Source organism: Ruditapes philippinarum, unplaced genomic scaffold (genome assembly GCF_026571515.1).
Source record: "Ruditapes philippinarum isolate M1 unplaced genomic scaffold, ASM2657151v2 ctg12876_1_1_1_1, whole genome shotgun sequence".
In the NCBI taxonomy this organism is placed as follows: domain Eukaryota; kingdom Metazoa; phylum Mollusca; class Bivalvia; order Venerida; family Veneridae; genus Ruditapes; species Ruditapes philippinarum.
This window is the reverse complement of record NW_026860299.1, coordinates 6,021-26,170: the sequence shown is the minus strand read 5'-3', so window position 1 is coordinate 26,170 and position 20,150 is coordinate 6,021. Positions and strand designations below refer to the sequence as shown.

Below are 20,150 nucleotides of genomic sequence, written 5' to 3'. Positions count from 1 at the left end.
AAATATACTGTAAAATATAAATACCCTCATTCTAATTAGAATTAATACATTAAAGATATGCAACAATCTTGGTTGGCCAAAAGAATAATATAAAACTCACTAAGAGATATTCTAAATCTATTCCAGCATATTTTCCCATTCCTCTATAAAATTCATTTTATTGAACTATGATTAAGAAACTTGTGGTATATGACTTAATACAGTTTAGTTACTGACAGGGGAGTTAATCATCATAATGATCTATGATGAGAAAAGAAGTTAATATTTTTCTTGTTTTTCCTTAACAGAATGCTTAGTTAACCAAAAGTATCATTATCCATATCATAATCTCTAAATGTGCTATGTGCTTAATTAAAATGTAAAATTAAACATGAGAAATAAACATCATGATGTATTTTGTTCCAACTGTGAAACTAAGTTTTAATCCTACTCCCAGTCCACTCCACTCAACTCTAGACTACTCTACTCTAGTTCATGTATGTAAAATCCATCGATTTGTTTCACAATTAAGGTTAAATGAATATGTTTTAATTGATCCTTAAAAAAATATAACTAGAAGAATAAGAAAATAATCTGAAAACCAACCTTGATTATCATTTTTCCCCACTAATACATCAGTGAGCACTAATCCAACCATACCAATAAGACAGACTGCAGCGCCACCTAGGTGTTGTACACGATACCTTGTGTGAAGACAGAAACGTGACAGAATCATCACACTGACCAGACTAAAACAGTCCAATAACTGAAATATGAATAAATTTGTAGAAAAAGATCAGGTGGGTAAGTACTGCCTTCACATCTCAATCTACATGTACTCTTTAAGCAGCATGCCTCCAGATTCATGCTTATTTTCATAAAAAATTTAAAAATGCATTTAAAAGTAAAATATTGTGAAATGAGAGAAGCCAGTAATTTAAATATTGCAAACGACACAAACAGTCCATGTTAAGCGGTCAAAATATGCAAAAATAGCCCTTACTGTGTAAGTCAAGCAGCAGAAAAATATGGTAATAAATACATGTACTGCAAATTTGGTGATTAAATGCACATAACATGTAAATTATTACTAATTTACTTGAATCTTTGTATGTTTCTTAAAATCTTAGTATATATTTCTCAAGATTGATTTTCTTAAAATTTTTGGCTCATCTGGAGGCATGCAGCTTTGAAGTCAAATATGTCTTTTGATTTTATATGATACCTGTCTAATTTTCTTTAGGATTTTTATACTTTTGTGGACAGCCCTCAGACTTATTAAATGCCTCATCTTGCAGGCTTTAAATGTGACCTTGTGCTTAAGGATAAAAACTATAAGATTCTATTAAATATGAAAGATGCTGATAGCATAACTATTCAAATTAGATACATTTTTGTAATTATAAAAATTGCTAAAAATAATAACAAAAAACTTTCAGACCATTTTCCAGTATACTTGGATCAAAACAGTTGCCACTAGAGTGTTAACAAGATTTTTATATTTTAAGCTCCGTTGACCTAGTTTTTCATGTGAGATGACCCATTTTCAAACTCATCCGAGCAATTACCTAGACAAGCATCCTGACCAAGTTTGATGATAATTGAGTCAAAAATGTGACCACTAGAATGTTAACAAGGTTTTTCCATATTTGGGCAGTGTGACCTAGTTTTTCATCCGAGATGACCCATGCTCGAACTTGACCTAGAAATCATCAAAACAAACTTTCAGACTGAGTCAAAAATGTGACCACTAAAGTGTTAACAAGGTTTTTCTATCTTTAGCTCCTGTGACCTAGTTTTCATCCTAGATGACCCATGTTCGAACTCATCAAAATAATAACATAAACAAGCATCCTGACTAAATTTGATGATGATTGAGTCAAAAATGTGACCACTAAAGTGTTTACAAGGTTTTTCTATTTTTAGCTCCTGTGACCTAGTTTTTCATGCGAGATGACCCATGTTCAAACTCATCTGGGCAATAATCTAGACAAGAATCCTGATCAAGTTTGATGATAATTGAGTCAAAAATGTGACCACTAGAGTGTTAACAAGGTTTTTCTATTTTTAGCTCCTGTGACCTAGTTTTACATCCGAGATGACCAATGTTCAAACTCATCTGAGCTATAATCTAGACAAGCATCCTGACCAAGTTTGATGATGATTGAGGCAAAATAAGACCACTAGAGTGTTAACAATGTTTTTCTATTTTTACCTCCGGTGACCTAGGTTTTCATCTGAGATGACCCATGTTCAAACTCATCCGAGCTATCACCTAGACAAGCATCCTGACAAAGTTTGATGATGATTGAGGCAAAAATGTGACCACTAGAGTGTTAACAAGGTTTTTCTATTTTTAGCTCCTGTGACCTAGTTTTTCATCTGAGATGGCCCATGTTAAAATTCATCAGAGCTATCAACTAGATAAGCATCCTGACCAAGTTTGATAATGATTGAGGCAAAAATGTGACCGCTAGAGTGTTAACAAGATTTTTCTATTTTTAGCTCCTGTGACATAGTTTTTTATCCGAGATGACCCATGTTCGAACTAATCTGAGATATCAACTAGATAAGCATCCTGACAAAGTTTATTGATGATTGAGGCAAAAATGTGACCGCTAGAGTGTTAACGAACAAGTGTGGACGGATGACGGACATTCAATGATCCTAAAAGCTCACCTTTGAGTAAGCTCAGGTGAGCTTACACCCTGAGCTAGCTCAGGTGAGCTAACAAAAAAGTAATTAACTAAAATCTTACAAATTTTGATTATGAATTAAATGTTTTACCTGAACACTGGTGACAGTGGTATATGCATAAGCTTTAACCACCAAGTAATTTGCCTCTACATCTATAACTGCTATCAGGAAGTAACGCCAACCCCAACTGCGAAAAATTTCTCCCATTGATCTCCCATTTTTCCGACAACATAAAATTGTTGTAAAAACCAAACATAATAACACATAGTTAAAGAAACTCTGGGCTGAAAAATAATAAAGGGCTGTGTTTTAATAAGAAAGTTCTATGGTGTTGCTATGGCGATAACAACCAATTTAAGTATCCTATTGAAGTTTTGTTTATTTTAGTTTTAAACATACTTTTTTGGACTGATTGTGATGAAAAATTGACATTAATTTTATTTGAACAGTCAACCATTCTGGATAGTGGCTTCCTGGAACAAACTAGTACTGGTGTCCCATGAGGGAACATGGTTGTGAACCGAGAACCCACATCCTTATGTTGAGCAAACACTTTAAGCAATTGTAGGTCTCTCCCACCAACCCCACTTTTAATGCACTTTACTTAATGTCACATCTGCATTATGAAGATGACTCTAAAGGCAACCCTATTTTATACTTCTAAGGTAAGCCAGAATTCCTTCTGACATTAAAAATGAAAATCAGTGGTTAAGCATACATAAATAATTGATACAAATTCCAGAATTTCTAACCTGTAGGTATATTAACACCTTGTTGTTGTAACAGACCAGTGCTGACAGCTGTTCCACATAGTAACAAAGAAATAAACTGACCCAAAAACAATGCCTTCAGAAAATACCTGTAAAGTAGGAAATATATAAGAAATCTGAAGAAAAACAAATGACCCAAAAACAATGACTTCATAAAATACCTGTAAAATAGGAAACATATATGAAATCTGAAGAAAAACAAAATCCTAAAAAATACAAGAAAATTTTGTAAAAATCCTTTTTACCTTGTCAGAATCTGACTATAGCTCTATTCCATATAGCCGGCAGTACATCTGAATTATTTAAATAAACGAAACAATTCTTGGAATATTCACTAACAATACCAAGAAACACATACATTTTTGTAGTTCTAAGTTTGCAATTCTAATGACTCTGCAATGGAGACACTTACATGAAAAGAAATAGAATATATTCCCATGTAGGAAAAAGTAGTCCTTAATTATATACAAAGGAAATGATTTTTTTTTACACTTTTTGAAAATGGTGTCAGTAAATAATCATAAATGAATATAATTATACCTTTGGTTACAGCCTTTTAAATTCTGCCATATCATTGTGAGAAAAATGTTAAAAAATAAATTAAAGCCAAAAAGAAATAAACATATAATAAATGAAAATTCTAATTTTTAAGTAGCTATTGAGAATCAAATTGTTCAGAAAAAAAATTTCAGTATCAAACTGATTTAGTATCTTAACTTAAAGTAACATTTGATGCATTGGGTTCAGTAATATACCAAATATCCATAAGATGTGTGCACAGTCATATCTTTAATAATTGACATCAACTGATCAACTGAAATAGTGCAGATTCCTAGCAACTAAACAATGCAGTAATACAGTAAGATTATTGTCATCTACAAATCGTGGGCTTGGTTCAAAAATGGTGTAACTCCTTCTTTATGTAATATGAGTTACAGCCATGTCACACAAAGCTCTCAAACTGAATGACTCCGTTTGCACTCCTTTTTTAAATCGTAACAAGAATACATTTGTAGAAAAAAAATGCTATACCACCATATTAATACAACACTATATATTGAAGGAACAGAAGCAAGTCATTACGGTTCAGATACAAAGGCAATAGTATAATAATTAATTTTTAAAAAAGGTATTCTTATTTGATAAAAATTTAGAAAAATACATAGCTGTATTAAACTTTGATATACAGTTACAGTTATTTTTCTTAAACACTATCTTTTCAATTAAACATACCCTAATTCTTTGAAAAGAAGAGGTAGAAATACAATCATTTCAAAGATTTAATTATAATATGCCTAAGATTTAAAATGCCTTTATACAAATAATGTTGACTGACAAATCTCCACAAAAAGCAGCCTAACTTTGTTCATTACTATAGGACTAGTTATGGCATTATTGCATTTAGCAAGTTAAAGTCCTTATATTAAAAGTTCAAGATAATTAAACCCCCCCTTACCTTTAAAAATCAGAAGTTGCTTAAATATGAGCCTTGTTTGTTTTCCCTTCTAATTATCAAACCCCCCATTTCTGTTACCTTCCATTCTTTACAGAAAAATTTTAAAAACTTTTATTTTTTTTTAATTTCAGGCATAGGCATTCTGCCAAATACCCCTTACGTCCTGTTTGTAAAGAAAACTTATAAGTTATAACATCTTGTAGTCTATGTAATGATATAGATATATATTATACATGTATCAGGTTACCCACATCATATAAGACTAAAGGGTCACATCATATAAGGGTAATGAACTTCCATTCTGAGTTAGTTGAAACATGGTGTGCACTTTTAGAAATTAGTTCAGAGCTAGTGCACCCCTTATTTGGGAAAAGGCCTTTTTTAGCCTTTTGACTTTGGGAAGAGTTTCTCTAAAATTCCTGATATGGGGAATAAAAAGTTAAGTGTTTAAATTTTTGGGACAAATGCATGATTTTAAAGAAAATTTCTATTGGGGAGAGGCCTATCATATGCTTCTGTTATTAAAAGTTAACAAGAGGTGTCAGTAAGACAGTGTGCTCAACTATTATGAGTACTTGCCTGGAAGTTTGATGACAGTCTCTTACCAGTATTTAAAGTGTTAACGCTTTAAAGCATTAAAGAGTATAGGAAAAAAGTGAAGTTGTATGAAAAACTTAACCGAAATTCTAAATTGAAAAAGTGGCATAATCCGGGGTCTAATCCAGGATTTAGCTGAAACAGACCCCTTGTCAAATAGGGCAGCTCTCCCAATTATATAATAGCGAGCTCGAAGGACCTGCTTTTTTTTAAAACTTTTGTCGCAAGTACTGAATTGACGCAACTTTTTGAATTACAAGATTACAATTAAAGGCGAGGAAATCTGATTGAAAACGGATGTGTAGACTCCGGTACGTGTCCTGCGCCTTTTACAGGAACCAAAACAGGAAGGGAACTAGAATAAATGGAATCAGTGTATAAAATACCAAATGACAGTTTTAAAACAGAAAATGTAATATGAAAATGAGCAATTATTTTAAACTTTATCATGGTAAAAGTAAATCGAGCTCGCTTTGACTAGTTTGAAGCTTTGCCTTTTTCATATTAGTCAAGCTAAAAATCCCTGACACCATGTGCACAAGAGTAGAAAGATTAGATTGAACTCAACTGTAGCTATTATAACTTGTGAAACTTACCCTTAGAGTCTCAACCTCCTGACTTTTTCTGGTGTCAAATTAAGAAATGTGATTGTAGCCTTGGAACTTTAAATCATAATAACGTTAAATCACAAACTTCTGGTAATCACGCAGATACCTTAGTTTAATTGTCTGAGGAATCTTTTCGAAATTTCACGTAGAACCACGCCAAGCTGTTTATATGACTGTTGGAAATAATCAGATTGTGAATCAGAGCTTCTAGAGCACAGTAAGTTTTAGTACTTTAGAACCTAATTCAGCATTGATTGATTACTTCTGTTTCGGTGTCAAATTACAAACCATCAAGTTTCAGGAAAACCCTGTCATATACAAGTTAGTAAATCCAACGTTTTTAAATAATAAAGCAAAATAATTTTTGTTAGATCACTTTAAAAGTAATTCACATGACGTGAAATTCTTACAAAAATATAATTTTGTAGATTTAGAACTACAAAGATTTAACAAAATATAATTTCTTTCATCACTTCAGTGTAATCATTATGTCTTATACGTTGCTAGAGTCCATCAATAATGATTTATTCACTTAAAGTTTACATCGATTGCAAAATTACAGAAATAAACACCTTCACCGGTAACATTTCTCGCATGTTCAGCCATTTTGAACAAAAAATAGTACGGCAGTGTTGATTGGATGATATGTGACAAAGCCTTAGCTATCAACCAATCAATACATTGAATGCAAATCGGTAATTACAATGAAAATGACAACCGGAAGTGAAATATGTTTACATTTGCGTAGCAGACAGCATATTGATATTTATTTAACGATTTTGTCAATTAAATGTTTAAATAATTGTAAATGATAACACAAAATGGTTGAACCAATATTTGACTTTCAATTTAGACTCATTCTTATAGGAGACAGCACTGTAGGGAAATCTTCTTTATTGAAATATTTTACAGATGGGAAATTCTCAGAACTCTGTGATCCAACAGTTGGTGTCGATTTCTTTGCAAGACTTATAGAAGTAAAGAATGGGATTAGAGTCAAATTACAACTATGGGATACAGCTGGTCAGGAGAGATTTAGGTAAATTTCATATATTATTGAGTGAAGCCATGGTTTCTTTATTAATCTTTTCATGACCTAATTAATTCAACATGGCTGCCAGCCTGAAAGTGATGGCATCAGTTGCAGACATTGCGTGGGTTATTTTTTTCGTGTGCCTTGACTTTTAATCAATAATCAGTTAATGTTTTTATAGTAAACTCGTTATAAAAGTCTTGAATTGTTTTAAATTGAAATTATTTTTAATGATATAAATGAATGACAATTAGACATAATGATCTAATCAATTCAAACATGTGATCACTTTTCTTAACAAGCTTGCCTTTTGTTATTTCATTGAAATAATGAGTGTGTCTACTGCATTAATTGATTACCAGTTTGTAATGTTAAATCAAATGCTTATTCTATTTATCGAATATATATACATGTTATGTTTTTTCTTTTAATCAAATTTTAATGATTTTAAACACCTTGATTTAATCATCTTGTCTGCCAGTTATCATTTGAAGCTTTTTTGTCCCCCGCCTTGTCGAAGAAAAAAGGGGGATATAGTAATAGGCTCTGTCCGTCTGTCCATCCGTCAAACTTTCGTGTCTGGTCCATAACTTTATCAAACGAATCTGAAATAACTTGGCACAAATGTTTGTTATAATAAGACGATGTGCCATGTGCAACAACCAGACCCCTACTTCCAGGTTCAAGGTCGCACTTGCTCATTCAAGGTCAACATTGTCTATTTGATGGTATATGTTGTGTCCGGTCCATATCATTCTTATCTTTGATTTTGTAGATACTTGCCACAATTGTTCACAATAATGAGACGATGTGTCATGCGCAAAACCGGTCACCTACCTCCAAGGTCAAGGTCACACTTGGAGGTCAAAGATTTACATCGTCTGTTACAGGGTATATTTTGTGTCTGGTCCATAACTTTTCCATAGATCAAAGGATTTTGTAAATACTTGCCACAAATTGTAACTATAATAAGACAATGTGTCATGCACAACACCTGCATCCCTACCTCCAAGTTCAAGGTCACACTTAGAGGTCAAAAGTTAACATAGTCTGTTTAAGGGTATATTTTGTGTCTGATCTAGAACTTCTTCGTTTTTTGAAATAACTAGGCACAAAAAGTCACAATAATAAGACAATATGTCAGGTACAACACCTGCACCCCTGCCTCCAAGGTCAAGGTCACATTTAGAGGTCAAAGGTTAAAGGTTAACAGAGTCTGTTATATGGTATATTTTGTGTCCCGTCCATAACTTCTTTATAGATCAAGGGATTTTGAAAAATATTTGGTAAAAATAGTCACACTGGTAAGATGATATGTCATGTGTAACACATGTGTCCCTACCTCCAAGGTCAAGGTCACACATAGAGGTCAAAGATTTACATAGTCTGTTATAGGGTTAATTTTGTGTTCAGTCCATAACCTTTTCATAGATCAAGGGATTTTAAAAATACTTTGCACAAATAATCACAATAATAAGATGATATGTCAGGTGCAAAACAGGTCCCTACCTTAAAGGTCACACTTAGAAGTCAAAGATTGACAAAGTCTGTTATAGGGTATTTTTTTTGTCTGATCTTTAACTTCTTCTTAGTTTAAGGGATTCTGAAAAACTTGGCACAAATAGTAATATTAATAAGACGATATGCCATGCACAACACCTGCACCCCTGCCTCCAAGGTCAAAGTCACACTTAGAAGTCAAAGGTTAACATGATAGATTTTTTAATTCCGTGTTTCATTTTACTGGTATTTCTTAATCATAATTTTGGACTGAAAGTCATGAGATCCATACCTCAATCTTTTGAAGTAGCACAATTTTTTGCTTCATATAAAACTTCCCCGAGGTGGGGGACGTTGGTAACTCTGTTACAAATTCTTGTTGCTTTTAATGTAGCTCTTTTATTGGGTTGTTAACTTTGATTAGAGCTGGGATAAGTACTTGAGATGTTAAGTACGTTGGTATCGGGCCTGGTAACACCTGTACTGTGGTACTAAATCATTACCCAGGTATACTTGTATTATAGGCATAATAAATTTAATTATGTACAGTGTTATTTTGTATAACTTTCATTTTGGGAAGAATGGAGGAAAAGATCATGCAGAGGGGGGATTTGCATTATATAAAATTCCAAAAAAATCTTTTAGAAATGAGAAAACACTACATTTAATACTAAATTGTGATACAACACCCATTATAATTTTAAACTATAAAGATTATGTCTCTACACAAAATGCAGGCTAATGGCAGGGTATTTTTCCAGGATTTTAGGAACATGACCCATACCCATGGAATCGGGAATTTCAGCAAGGTTTTGGTAAAAATTTGGAAAAAAATGCATAACTTATATTTTGCAGAGATTAAATGAATGCAAAGAATCACTGTCTAGGATGGCATCTTCAAACATTTAACCACCATAACAGTGAAGAAGCCCTTATTTTCAAAGATTTTAGAATTTGTGATTCAATATTTTTATTTTGTAACTTTCAATTGGGAATTTTTTCCTGTGGATAGGGAAAATAATAAACTATTTTCAGTTGGGAATATGACCGAAGATCGGCTATAAAATAAGCCAAAAAAAATCCCTGAATGGTAATCATTGCACATATGTCTTTTCATTAATATCAATCGGCAAGGTAGGGAATGGTATGTTCAAGCTGTCATATCAGGCATGAGGCGAGTAAAATTTTGATGCCAGTATCATCAGGCTATGTAGTCCCTTGAACTTGATGTGCAAATGTTCTGTTCATTCAATAAGGACAAGGATTAAAGATGATTAAAAATGATATAGCTGTTCTGATAGTGTGTTACTAATTTGAAGTCAATGATTTTCTTTTCCATTTTAACAATATTGCATACCGGTATAAAATAAGTACATGTATACAATATTGATAAGTGGAACAAACAATCAATTCAGGTTAAGTTATTGACGTAAACCTATGTTTCTACTCTTACAGGACTTCATCAGGGTTTGAAAATATTGTATTTGAATCATATTACATATTGATAAATATTTTTTTATAATTCATTTTTCATTCAACTTTTCATTTCAGGTCAATAACAAGATCATATTACAGGAACTCTGTAGGAGTGTTAATTGTGTTTGACATTACAAAGAGACAAAGCTTTGAGAATATAACAGGATGGTTAGCCGAGGCGAAATTTCACATAGAACCACACCAAGCTGTTTATATGATTGTTGGACATAAGTCAGATTGTGAATCTGAGAGACAAGTGTCTTCTAGAGAAGCCTCACAATTTGCACAACTAAATGGACTGAAATATATAGAAACGTCAGCAAAGAATGGTCATAATGTGGAGGAAACATTCCAGACTTTGGCAAAGGATGTGTACAAGCTACTGGAAGAGGGCAGGGTTAAAATGCAAGAAGGATGGGATGGTATAAAACCAGGTTTTAATCGAGGAGAAGAAACTGTTCATCACCTTGATGAGGAAGAGACGGAGAAAAATAAATGCTGTTGAACAATAGATGTTATTTGGAACTCAACAGATATGGGATTTTACCATCTAATCACAGGGGTACAAACAAAACTTAACCTTTATATAGTTTCATGGTGCAATACCATTCACAATAAAGTGATCAACAAGTAACGATTATTGTCGAAATATTTACCAAGTAGTAACTGTAAGGTTTGTTTGTACCCCAGGATAAGATGGGAAAAACCCACATTTACCAAGTTCTCTAGTATAATCTCATTCATATGCTGTATTTTCTAACTGTAATTTTTGGCTGACACCAGGCTAGATTTCAGAGCTAAATCAGAACAGTTAATTTATTTGTACACATTTAAACAAAATGATTTCATAAAAGTGAGTCTGTAGCGTTTACATTTTATAGACTCTTCAATGAATTCCAAGGAACATTAAATTTTGATATTTTAGTGCTTTACAGAACTTTTTGAGGTTCAAGTAATCAATGAGGAATAAAATGTTTTGCTAAAGGCAAATTATGCCTCAGGAAGGAATAATTCTGTTCTTTAGAAAGTAGAAAGGGCAAGCATAGGTTATATAATGTTAAATAATGGTTATAGAGCATGATAAAGCCTTATAAAAACACTTGAGAGAAGAGATCATAAAAGTAACGAAATGTAAATAATGAAGTGTTTTGACATAGATACTAAACACTAAATGAAAATAAATATGCTAATTGTCAAAGAATAGAAGCAAAAGATTTTTTTCAGGTAATTGGCCTGTAAATTACTACCTGGATATCAAACATAATAAAAAAACACCAGAAACCTTCATTTTGGGGACATAATTGGTCTTTAAGTCTGATGTTTATATGACATCTATATAGCAAATTAATTTCAAGTGTTAAGATATTTTTAGAAAAAGTTGCTGAAATATTCTCTTTTTCAAGTTATTTATGAAGTTGAGTGTATCATTGCACTAGTCAGTGATGTGATGGAGTGCTAATCATGTTTTAAGATGATTTAACAGTCGTACAGTTTTAACATAGTATTGATCACTTAATAGGGTAATTTGTTAATTGTTGCAATTAATTGATGTATTTCATTTTCATTCTACTGAATGGAATATTTACTTCTAGAGGAAAGAGATAGTATACACAGTCTGTGACTGTAAATATATGTGATTTATGTGATTGGATGCTTAATTTTCACAGTTATTTTTCAAAATTTTTTTACGTAACATTAGAGAATTTATGTAAATATTAACATCTGATAAATCATTTTAATATAGGTATTTAATGAAATTTTTAAGTCATTGTAAAATCTTATCTTTCTTGATTTTTTTTTGCATCACCAAATATGTTACAAGGACTTGTCCATCTTTCAGTCTGGAAACCCCGATGTATCATTTTTTAACGGTAAATTTCAAAATCTGTACTGATTGAAAAGGCGACCAGTGCTGGTCAGACCCGGTACGAATGTGATGGTGATTTTGGTTTTCACTGGTTGCATTGGAATATTCAGTTGATGCCAAAAAGATTAAGGGTTAATTAAAATCCCTTGTGTCTTGGATAGTCAAAAGCTAGCTAACAGATTTTCCTAAGTGATACAAGTATATACATATGTATATGTATGTACTTCATATAGTTAAGTGACTGTTAAATCTTAAAGCATTGTAGATTCTAGTCTGTTCATTGCACTTGCAAAGATCACCTTCACTCGAAAACTATGATTTAATGTCTTTCATTTTTGTTTTTAGAAGTTTTACATAAATTGGTGTAAAATATTTTAACTGAATTCATTTACATTTGGAGTGAGATTTTGTCAATCTTTTACATTAAGTAATTGTCTTAAGTGTTATTTGTTGTGAATTTTTATTTTAAAACAAAGAGTTGTGGCATTTGCTTTACTTTAGTACTTTAGGTCAGTTAATTTGTGTTTGTTATTTTCTCTGATTTATTTCTTTATAAACGTCTTAAGGTTTAACTTTAAAAATAGAAAATCAGTTTCCAGTCAATAATGAAAGTGATAAATGATAATTTATATTTCAATGAAACTTAGTGTATAGCAAGTTGATGAAAATACCTGGCTTATGATTGCTTTTGGGCCTTCTGGTTGGTTCATGGTCAAGGTCACTGTAACTAAAAATAGAAAATCAGTTTGTTTTCTTTATTTAGAGCATTTGGAACTCAATGATGAAGCCTGTAGGTTAATTACTTTGAAACACTTGCTCCTTACCTCTGTATTGACTTTGTGTATATTTCATAACTATCCTGCTAGCTTATTGATGGTGAGTGGTTCTAATGCGGTACCTGAAATGATGCAAGTAGAATACATAAAAGTCTTCCTCTCTTGGAAAGTTGCCATAATATTGTTGTCACTTTAAACCACTCAAAAAAAAATAATGCTTCTTTACTTTCTAGAAAACTTAATTATGTGTTCAACAAAAAGAACACCATCTCTGGGTCAATATTGACACTATATTTTACTTGAATATCTGGTAAGCAGGTGTTAAGAAAGCTAGAGACGTCACACTTTTATAGACTTTTAATGAGTCTTATACCTAAGCTTATTATATAATTTAGATATGAGTTTGGACAAAATGTAAATTTCTAAAATAATTCTATAGGAATAATGTTTGTCATTCTATAGTGTCATTTAAGCCTCACCATGCTAAATATTAAAAAATGGATTTTCCCATCATTTAATCTGGACAAAACTATTTATCATGATAAGGGAAATTCTGTATGGATTTAAAAATGTAAAGACTGAATGACTATGACATCTGGTCACTTGGGTAGAATCAGTTCTCACCAGTTAATCTAGGGGTTAAAGATATTTTTATTTAGAGTTGTGAAACATGTCCGCGTATTTGGTACATGTGGCATTTAGTTCATGTAGCAGTTTTTGCAAAGACATGTTACCTATAGTTGTTAATATTCTTTGAATTCTTTTACTTTTGTACCATTTTTACCAAGTGACAGGGGTTACAAATTGATTTGTTTGTCTATCAATATTATATTGATTTTATGTTCAGATTTTATATTCGGGTTTCTTTAGGGCAAGTCTTAGCCCATTGGGAATTTTATTTTTTTTCTTTAGGGCAAGCCTTAGCCCATAGGGAATTTTATTTTTTTGGATTCTAATTGTTTGAAAGTAATTCTGTTTGAAAGGTTTTTGTGGAAAGAGTGTATCCCTATGTGTCACCTATATCAATGTTGAATCAAAACTTAACAGATATCTGGCCAGCTTTGTAGGAAAAAGGACAAGCAGCTTTTATTATTTATGTTTTATCTTGATTTTTGTTTTACATTATACATATTAAACATTAGTTATACAGTTACAATGTATTTTAAATTTGTATACAGATTTTTTGTTTTTATCATAAAGTTATCAGTTTTATACAGGTTGAGTGTACCTGATTTTATGTTGGTACATATTACTTATATATTAACCTTTTGCTATAAGATATATTATGGTTTTGCTTACATATAATTTATATTATGTTTAACATATATCCAACTTTACTTAACCTTTATTGTTAGCTATTGTACTACTTGTATTTTGTTAAGATTTTATTAAAATATTTTTTTGCACCATTGCTATTCTTGCTTCCAGGATTTAAAATACAGTAAGATGAAAAATATAATTTATGATTCTTTATAACCAATATTGCAATTTTCAAGACTTTTCATCTAAACCTGACTTAATCTTTGTTCAAAAACTTATACAAAAAGGAAGTGAAGTTTCCACAAGTAAGAGAACTTCCTACTATCCATCTGTTAGGAATGCGGAGGTTATGTACCATGGAGGAAACATATAAATGCGTAAATCTGTTTCATATATTGAGGTAACATTTATTATATGTAATTATGGTTTATTGTCAATTGAAGTGAAAGGGACATAGAATTAGATATATTAATAGTTGAAAATACTGTATATTATACTATTGATCAGTGTTATTTGCAGTGTGTTCTAATGTACATGTAACATCTGTTTTCAGTTTCAATTAGCATACTTCATAAATTTACAATAAATGTGCAATAATCTGTACAGGTTACATACCTTATACAGCAGTACATGTAATATATTTGTAGACTTAAAATGAGTGGTGACATTTTCTTGAAAATAATTTCTCTGTGTAAATTAATGTTGGACATCAAGTCTAATGTTCATTTGTCTGTCATTGCTGTTTTGGAAATCATTTGGGATTAATGATCGTCATTTGTGGAGAAATTAGTAATTACTAGTTAGTTAACCAGGAAAGTGGGCTATGTGGACCGATGGTCAACACGGTCAAGATATGACTAAAACCGTGTTGAACTTTCCAATAATTAAAATAATGCCTTATCAGCATTTGTGCTTTTCAAAGGTAAAAAAAATATAACTTTTCTTTCTTTTTGGTCAATTTGTTAATTATAACATTGAAGTTAACAAGAAACTGAAATAAGTTGGGATGATTAAGAACGAAAATATAGCCTTGATATTAAAAGAGAAATTACATTTTAAGTTATTTAATAGGTTTCTATTATATTAATCACAATTTTCACTAAATATGGTGAAAAACAACATGAACTTTGTATTTTCTGTCAAATATTAAACCTTATCTATTATTTCTGTCAATGTATTAATGTAATAAAACTATTTCTGGTGACAATATTTATTATTTAGCATGCCTAAAATGAATTTTGTACTAGTGATAAATTTATATAAATCAGACATTTATTTGTATGTTTTAAAGGAATTGGAGAAAATAGTTACATAATATTGTCAGTATTTGTTAAAAGTTGTATATGCAGTTATTTATGCTCAAAACTTAGATGTGCTCCCCGCCCACATTGTGCTCTGTGCTCTTTCTTGTGACCAATCTTTTGCTTTTTATAGATATAATCATATATAGCTTTGTAAACCTTTTCAAGTAAACCTTTTCAATCATGTTATAAAATCATGTCTAAACACTGTATATCATGTTCTAATAATCATGTCTAAATAATGTATATCATGTTATAAAATGCATCTTGTCTTTGGCTTTTCACTCTTATAAATGTTTTAGATCCAATGATTGATGTTCTTGAAGCATAGATTTCATTATAAAACTAATATGCTATTATTATCTTTAAAGACAATAGTACGTATTGATTGAGGTAATACATAGAAAACTGTTTTAGATAAATAATTTTAGGATTTACATTGTATTTTAATATGGATTTTGAATTGAATATCTTATTTGCTTTTCATAGTTGAATTACAATGGAGTATCTTTCAGATGAAGTAATTTTTTGTAATAATGCCTTTTTTAAGTCCATAAAAATATCATCTATAATATGTAGATTCCTAAAATATATATTTTATCGTCAGTTGATCACGTTTCTTTTGTTTCCAAGCATTTTGTTCATTGAGTGATGCCACTGTATGTTGAGACATTTTTTTATATCATTTATTTTTCACTGGTACAATGGTTGCAAAGTGTACTAGTATTGAACTCTTACATATATTTCATTTTTCCTCGCACATTTAAGGTTCAACTTACTAGTTTTCTTATGGAAATTAGTTCTTCTTTCTTCATTTTGATACTTTTTAGCTCACCTGTCACAAAGTGACAGGGTGAGCTTTTGTGATCGCTTTTCGTCCGGCGTCCGTCCGTCCGTCCGTCGTCCGTCCGTCGTCCGTAAACTTTTGCTTTAAAAGACATCTCCTCATAAACCACTGAGCCAATTTCATCCAAACTTCACTGGAATGTTCCTTTGGTGGTCACCTTTAAAAATTGTTCAAAGAATTTAATTCCATGCAGAACTCTGGTTGCCATGGCAACCGAAAGAAAAATCTTTAAATATCTTCTTTTAAACAACCCTAAGAGTTAGAGCTTAGATATTTGGCATGAAACATCTTCTAATGAGTGTCTACCAAGTTTGTTCAAAAAAAAGCCCTGGGGTCAAAATTGGCCCCGCCCCGGGGGGTCATTGATTTCCCTATATGCATATAGTAAAAACTTAAAAAATCTTCTTTTAAAGAACTGTAAGAGCTAGAGTTAAGATATTTTGGCATGGAACATCTTCTAGTGAGTGTCTACCAAGTTTGTTCAAATAAAAGCCCTGGGTCAAAATTGGCCCTGCCCCAGGGGGTCATTGATTTTCCCTATATGCATATAGTAAACACTTAAAAAATCTTCTTTTAAAGAACTGTAAGAGCTAGAGCTTAGATATTTGGCATGAAACATCTTCTAGTGAATGTCTACCAAGTTTGTTCAAATAAAAAGCCCTGGGGTCAAAATTGGCCCGCCCCAGGGGTCATTGATTTTCCCTATATGCATATAGTAAAAAATTAAAAAATCTTCTTTTAAAAACCCAAAGAGCTAGAGCTTAGATATTTGGCATGAAACATCTTCTAGTGAATGTCTACCAAGTTTGTTCAAATAAAAGCCCTGGGGTCAAAATTGGCCCCACCCATGGGGGGTAATTGATTTTCCCTATATGCATATAGTAAAAACTTAAAAAATCTTCTTTTAAAGAACCGTAAGAGCTAGAGTTAAGATATTTGGCATAAAACATCTTCTAGTAAATGTCTACCAAGTTTGTTCAAATAAAAGCCCTGGGGTCAAAATTGGCCCCACCCTGGGGGGTAATTGATTTTTCCGATATGCATATAGTAAAAACTTAAAAAATCTTCTTTTAAAGAACCGTAAGAGCTAGAGCTTAGATATTTGGCATTTAAAACATCTTCTAGTAAATGTCTACCAAGTTTGTTCAAATAAAAGCCCTGGGGTCCCAAATTGGCCCCGCCCCAGGGGGTCATTGATTTTCCCTATATTGCATTAAAGTAAAAACTTAAAAAATCTTCTTTTAAAAGAACTGGTAAGAGCTAGAGCTGAGATATTTGGCATGAAACATCTTCTAGTGAATGTCTTACCAAGTTTGTTCAAATAAAAGCCCTGGGGTCAAAATTGGCCCCCGCCCCAGGGGTCATTGATTTTCCCTATATGCATATAGTAAAAACTTAAAAAATCTTCTTTTAAAAGAATCGTTAAGAGCTAGAGCTTAGATATTTAGCATGAAACATCTTCTAGTGAATGTCTACCAAGTTTGTTCAAATAAAAGCCCTGGGGTCAAAAATTGGCCCCGCCCCAGGGGTCATTGATATTCCTTATATGCATATAGTAAAAACTTATAAAATCTTCTTTTAAAGAACTGTAAGAGCTAGAGCTAAGATATTTAGCATGAGACATGTTCTAATGGGGTGTCTACCAAGTTTGTTCAAATAAAAAGCTCTGGTGGTCAAAACTGGCCCCGCCCCGGGGGTCATTGATTTTCCTTATATACATAGCAAAAACTTAAAAATCTTCTTTGAAAAAACCCAAATAACTAGAGTTTAGATATTAAGCATGAAACATCTTTAAGTAAATATCTACAAAGTTTGTTCAAATAAAAGCCCAGGGGTGAAAACTGGCCCTGCCCGAGGGGTGTCATTGTTTTTAACTATATGTGTATAGTAAAAACTTAAAAAATCTTCTTTTAAAAAACCCAATGAGCTAGAACTTAGATGTTTTGCATGAAACAACTTCCTATGGGTGTCTACCAAGTCTGTTCAAATAAACAAATAAAAGCCCTTTGGTAAAAATTGGGCTAGGGGGGGGGGGGGGCTATATACAGGTGAGCGACCTCAGGGCCATCATGGCCCTCTTGTTTAAGGCTATTTTATCTTTTACCTATTGAACTTGTTGAATGGACTTGTCCAATTTTCAGTTGGAAACAGTCCATTATCAGTTTTAGGGATATTTTTATAAATGTGAGGAAATAAGTAAGACAAACAGGTCAGAATTAGTCCAGGTAGTAAAGATAAGTAAACTTGCCTAGCTTTACTTGGATCAAATGATTTATTTTTCCATACAGAATGATGCTGACAATAACAGTTTGCTTAAAATGGTAAAGAATATTGGCTATATTTTTAGGGTGGATATTTGAAGGGGGTATTAAAATTTCAAAATATGAATGAAAATGATTTTGAAATAAAGTCTCAGAATGAAACAGTTTCTTCCACTTGCTGATTATTTCTTTAATCTTTTGTTTTTGTAAAAAATGTTTATGTGGGGAATGTCTATTAAATAAAGTAAAAAGTAAGTCTACTTGTATAATGACTATGTGTATCATATATACATTATATAATCAGTTTTAAATAATCACAACATCTATGCTATCTTTGTTTTTTTTTTTTAAATAAATGTTAAGATGTTACTAAGAAGTCTAAGCACATAAGTCTAAGGACTATGCGCTTATTTTTTTCTAAGGACCTTGCTTACCCATTGCAATACTCTTAAGATTTCCTTAAGATGAAAACAAAGTGCAGTGACAGTTTTGAATTTTTTATCCATTCACTATATATTAAACGATTAGTTTTGACTATATGCATGGAACACTTAAACAACCTGTTATTAAAATATTTTGTTAACAATATTGACAATTTACATGTATATCTTGTTCTTTTGGGAAAAAAAATCCAACCAAATTTACCAGTGATTTATGATACCATTTCTTAACTTTTAAAACATTCACTGACATTTATATACATGTAATGAACTTCAGTGCATTTATTTGTGATAATATTTTATGTTTTAGATGTTATTTTAAAATTGTCTCAAATTGTAGACCCCACCGGAATGTACTGATTTTTTCATGTTGGTTAAACAATGTGTTCATTAAATGTGCTTCATACAAATTTGTGATTGTTTTTATCTCTATTAAACAATTTCTCTCTAGGCATTGTCCCTTTTCTAGAACCTGTACAATAGTTGTACAAAAGATGTCTATGTAGCTCAAGGGGCTTAAATTGATTGAAATCTCTAAATACGTACATGTATCACTTTGTCAGAAAAAGCTCTTTTCTAGTTGTCTTCGTTAGTAGTTACCTAAATTTTGCCCATGTTTCATTATAGGCAATACTTTGAGGACAGTTATTTCAAATTCAATAAATTGCTAAAATAACGTATCTGAAAACTCAACTGTTAAAGCTGGGACAGAAAGATACACACATTTTTAGTCCCAGGTAAAAGTTATCCGGTTTGTAGAGCATTACAAAAAGAGTGGAAGATGAAACAAATGTTTCCTAAATAAAACCTGTGTTGTCAAATAGTCCCAGCTTGTGTTTTTTTGTGTCGCCTCTATATTGGGATCACTTCTTCATCGTCGTTCCGCCTGTCCGTCACACAACTTGCCCCGACTACTCTTCATAAACTACCGGTGCAATTTCATCCTAGTCAGTACCAAGCCTAGTTGTGCATATCGTCAGCATTTTCCGGTTCAATGATTTTTGTCCGAGTTATGGCCCTTTAATAATTTTTATTTTTAAAATGTTTTTTTTTTGTCCAGACTTCTATCATTTGATTTGTTATAATATTTTTACAAGATAAAATAAAATTACCGACATTCTAAAATAATGAGCATTAATCATGTTAATTAGCAATATTAACTGATTTTCATTTTTGTTTACTAATAGTTTGACCAAGATGAAGAAAAGGTAACTTCATTGAAAGTGATGCATCCTTTTTATGAAATGTTAGTTTAGGTACATTTGCAGTCAATATGAAAAAA

The 20,150-nt window shown here is 31.8% G+C and overlaps 2 protein-coding genes across 2 annotated transcripts; one reads left to right on the top strand and one right to left on the bottom strand.

Moving 5' to 3' along the window:
* Window positions 1–585: 585 nt before the first annotated feature.
* On the bottom strand, window positions 586–4,310 carry LOC132759597 (solute carrier family 35 member F2-like; the record flags this gene model as incomplete). The annotated part of the gene is given in 4 exon segments (XM_060751411.1): window positions 586–745; window positions 2,767–2,960; window positions 3,429–3,535; window positions 3,987–4,310. Coding segments are annotated over 4 exon segments (496 nt in total), but the record flags the coding sequence as incomplete, so codon positions are not given.
* Window positions 4,311–6,796: 2,486 nt separating this feature from the next.
* LOC132759596 (ras-related protein Rab-39B-like) lies at window positions 6,797–14,688 on the top strand. The gene is made up of 2 exons (XM_060751410.1): window positions 6,797–7,146; window positions 10,192–14,688. Exons 1-2 carry the CDS (start codon window positions 6,929–6,931, stop codon window positions 10,619–10,621), a joined length of 648 nt encoding a protein of 215 aa, XP_060607393.1. The 5' UTR covers window positions 6,797–6,928; the 3' UTR covers window positions 10,622–14,688.
* The last annotated feature ends 5,462 nt before the right edge of the window (window positions 14,689–20,150 follow it).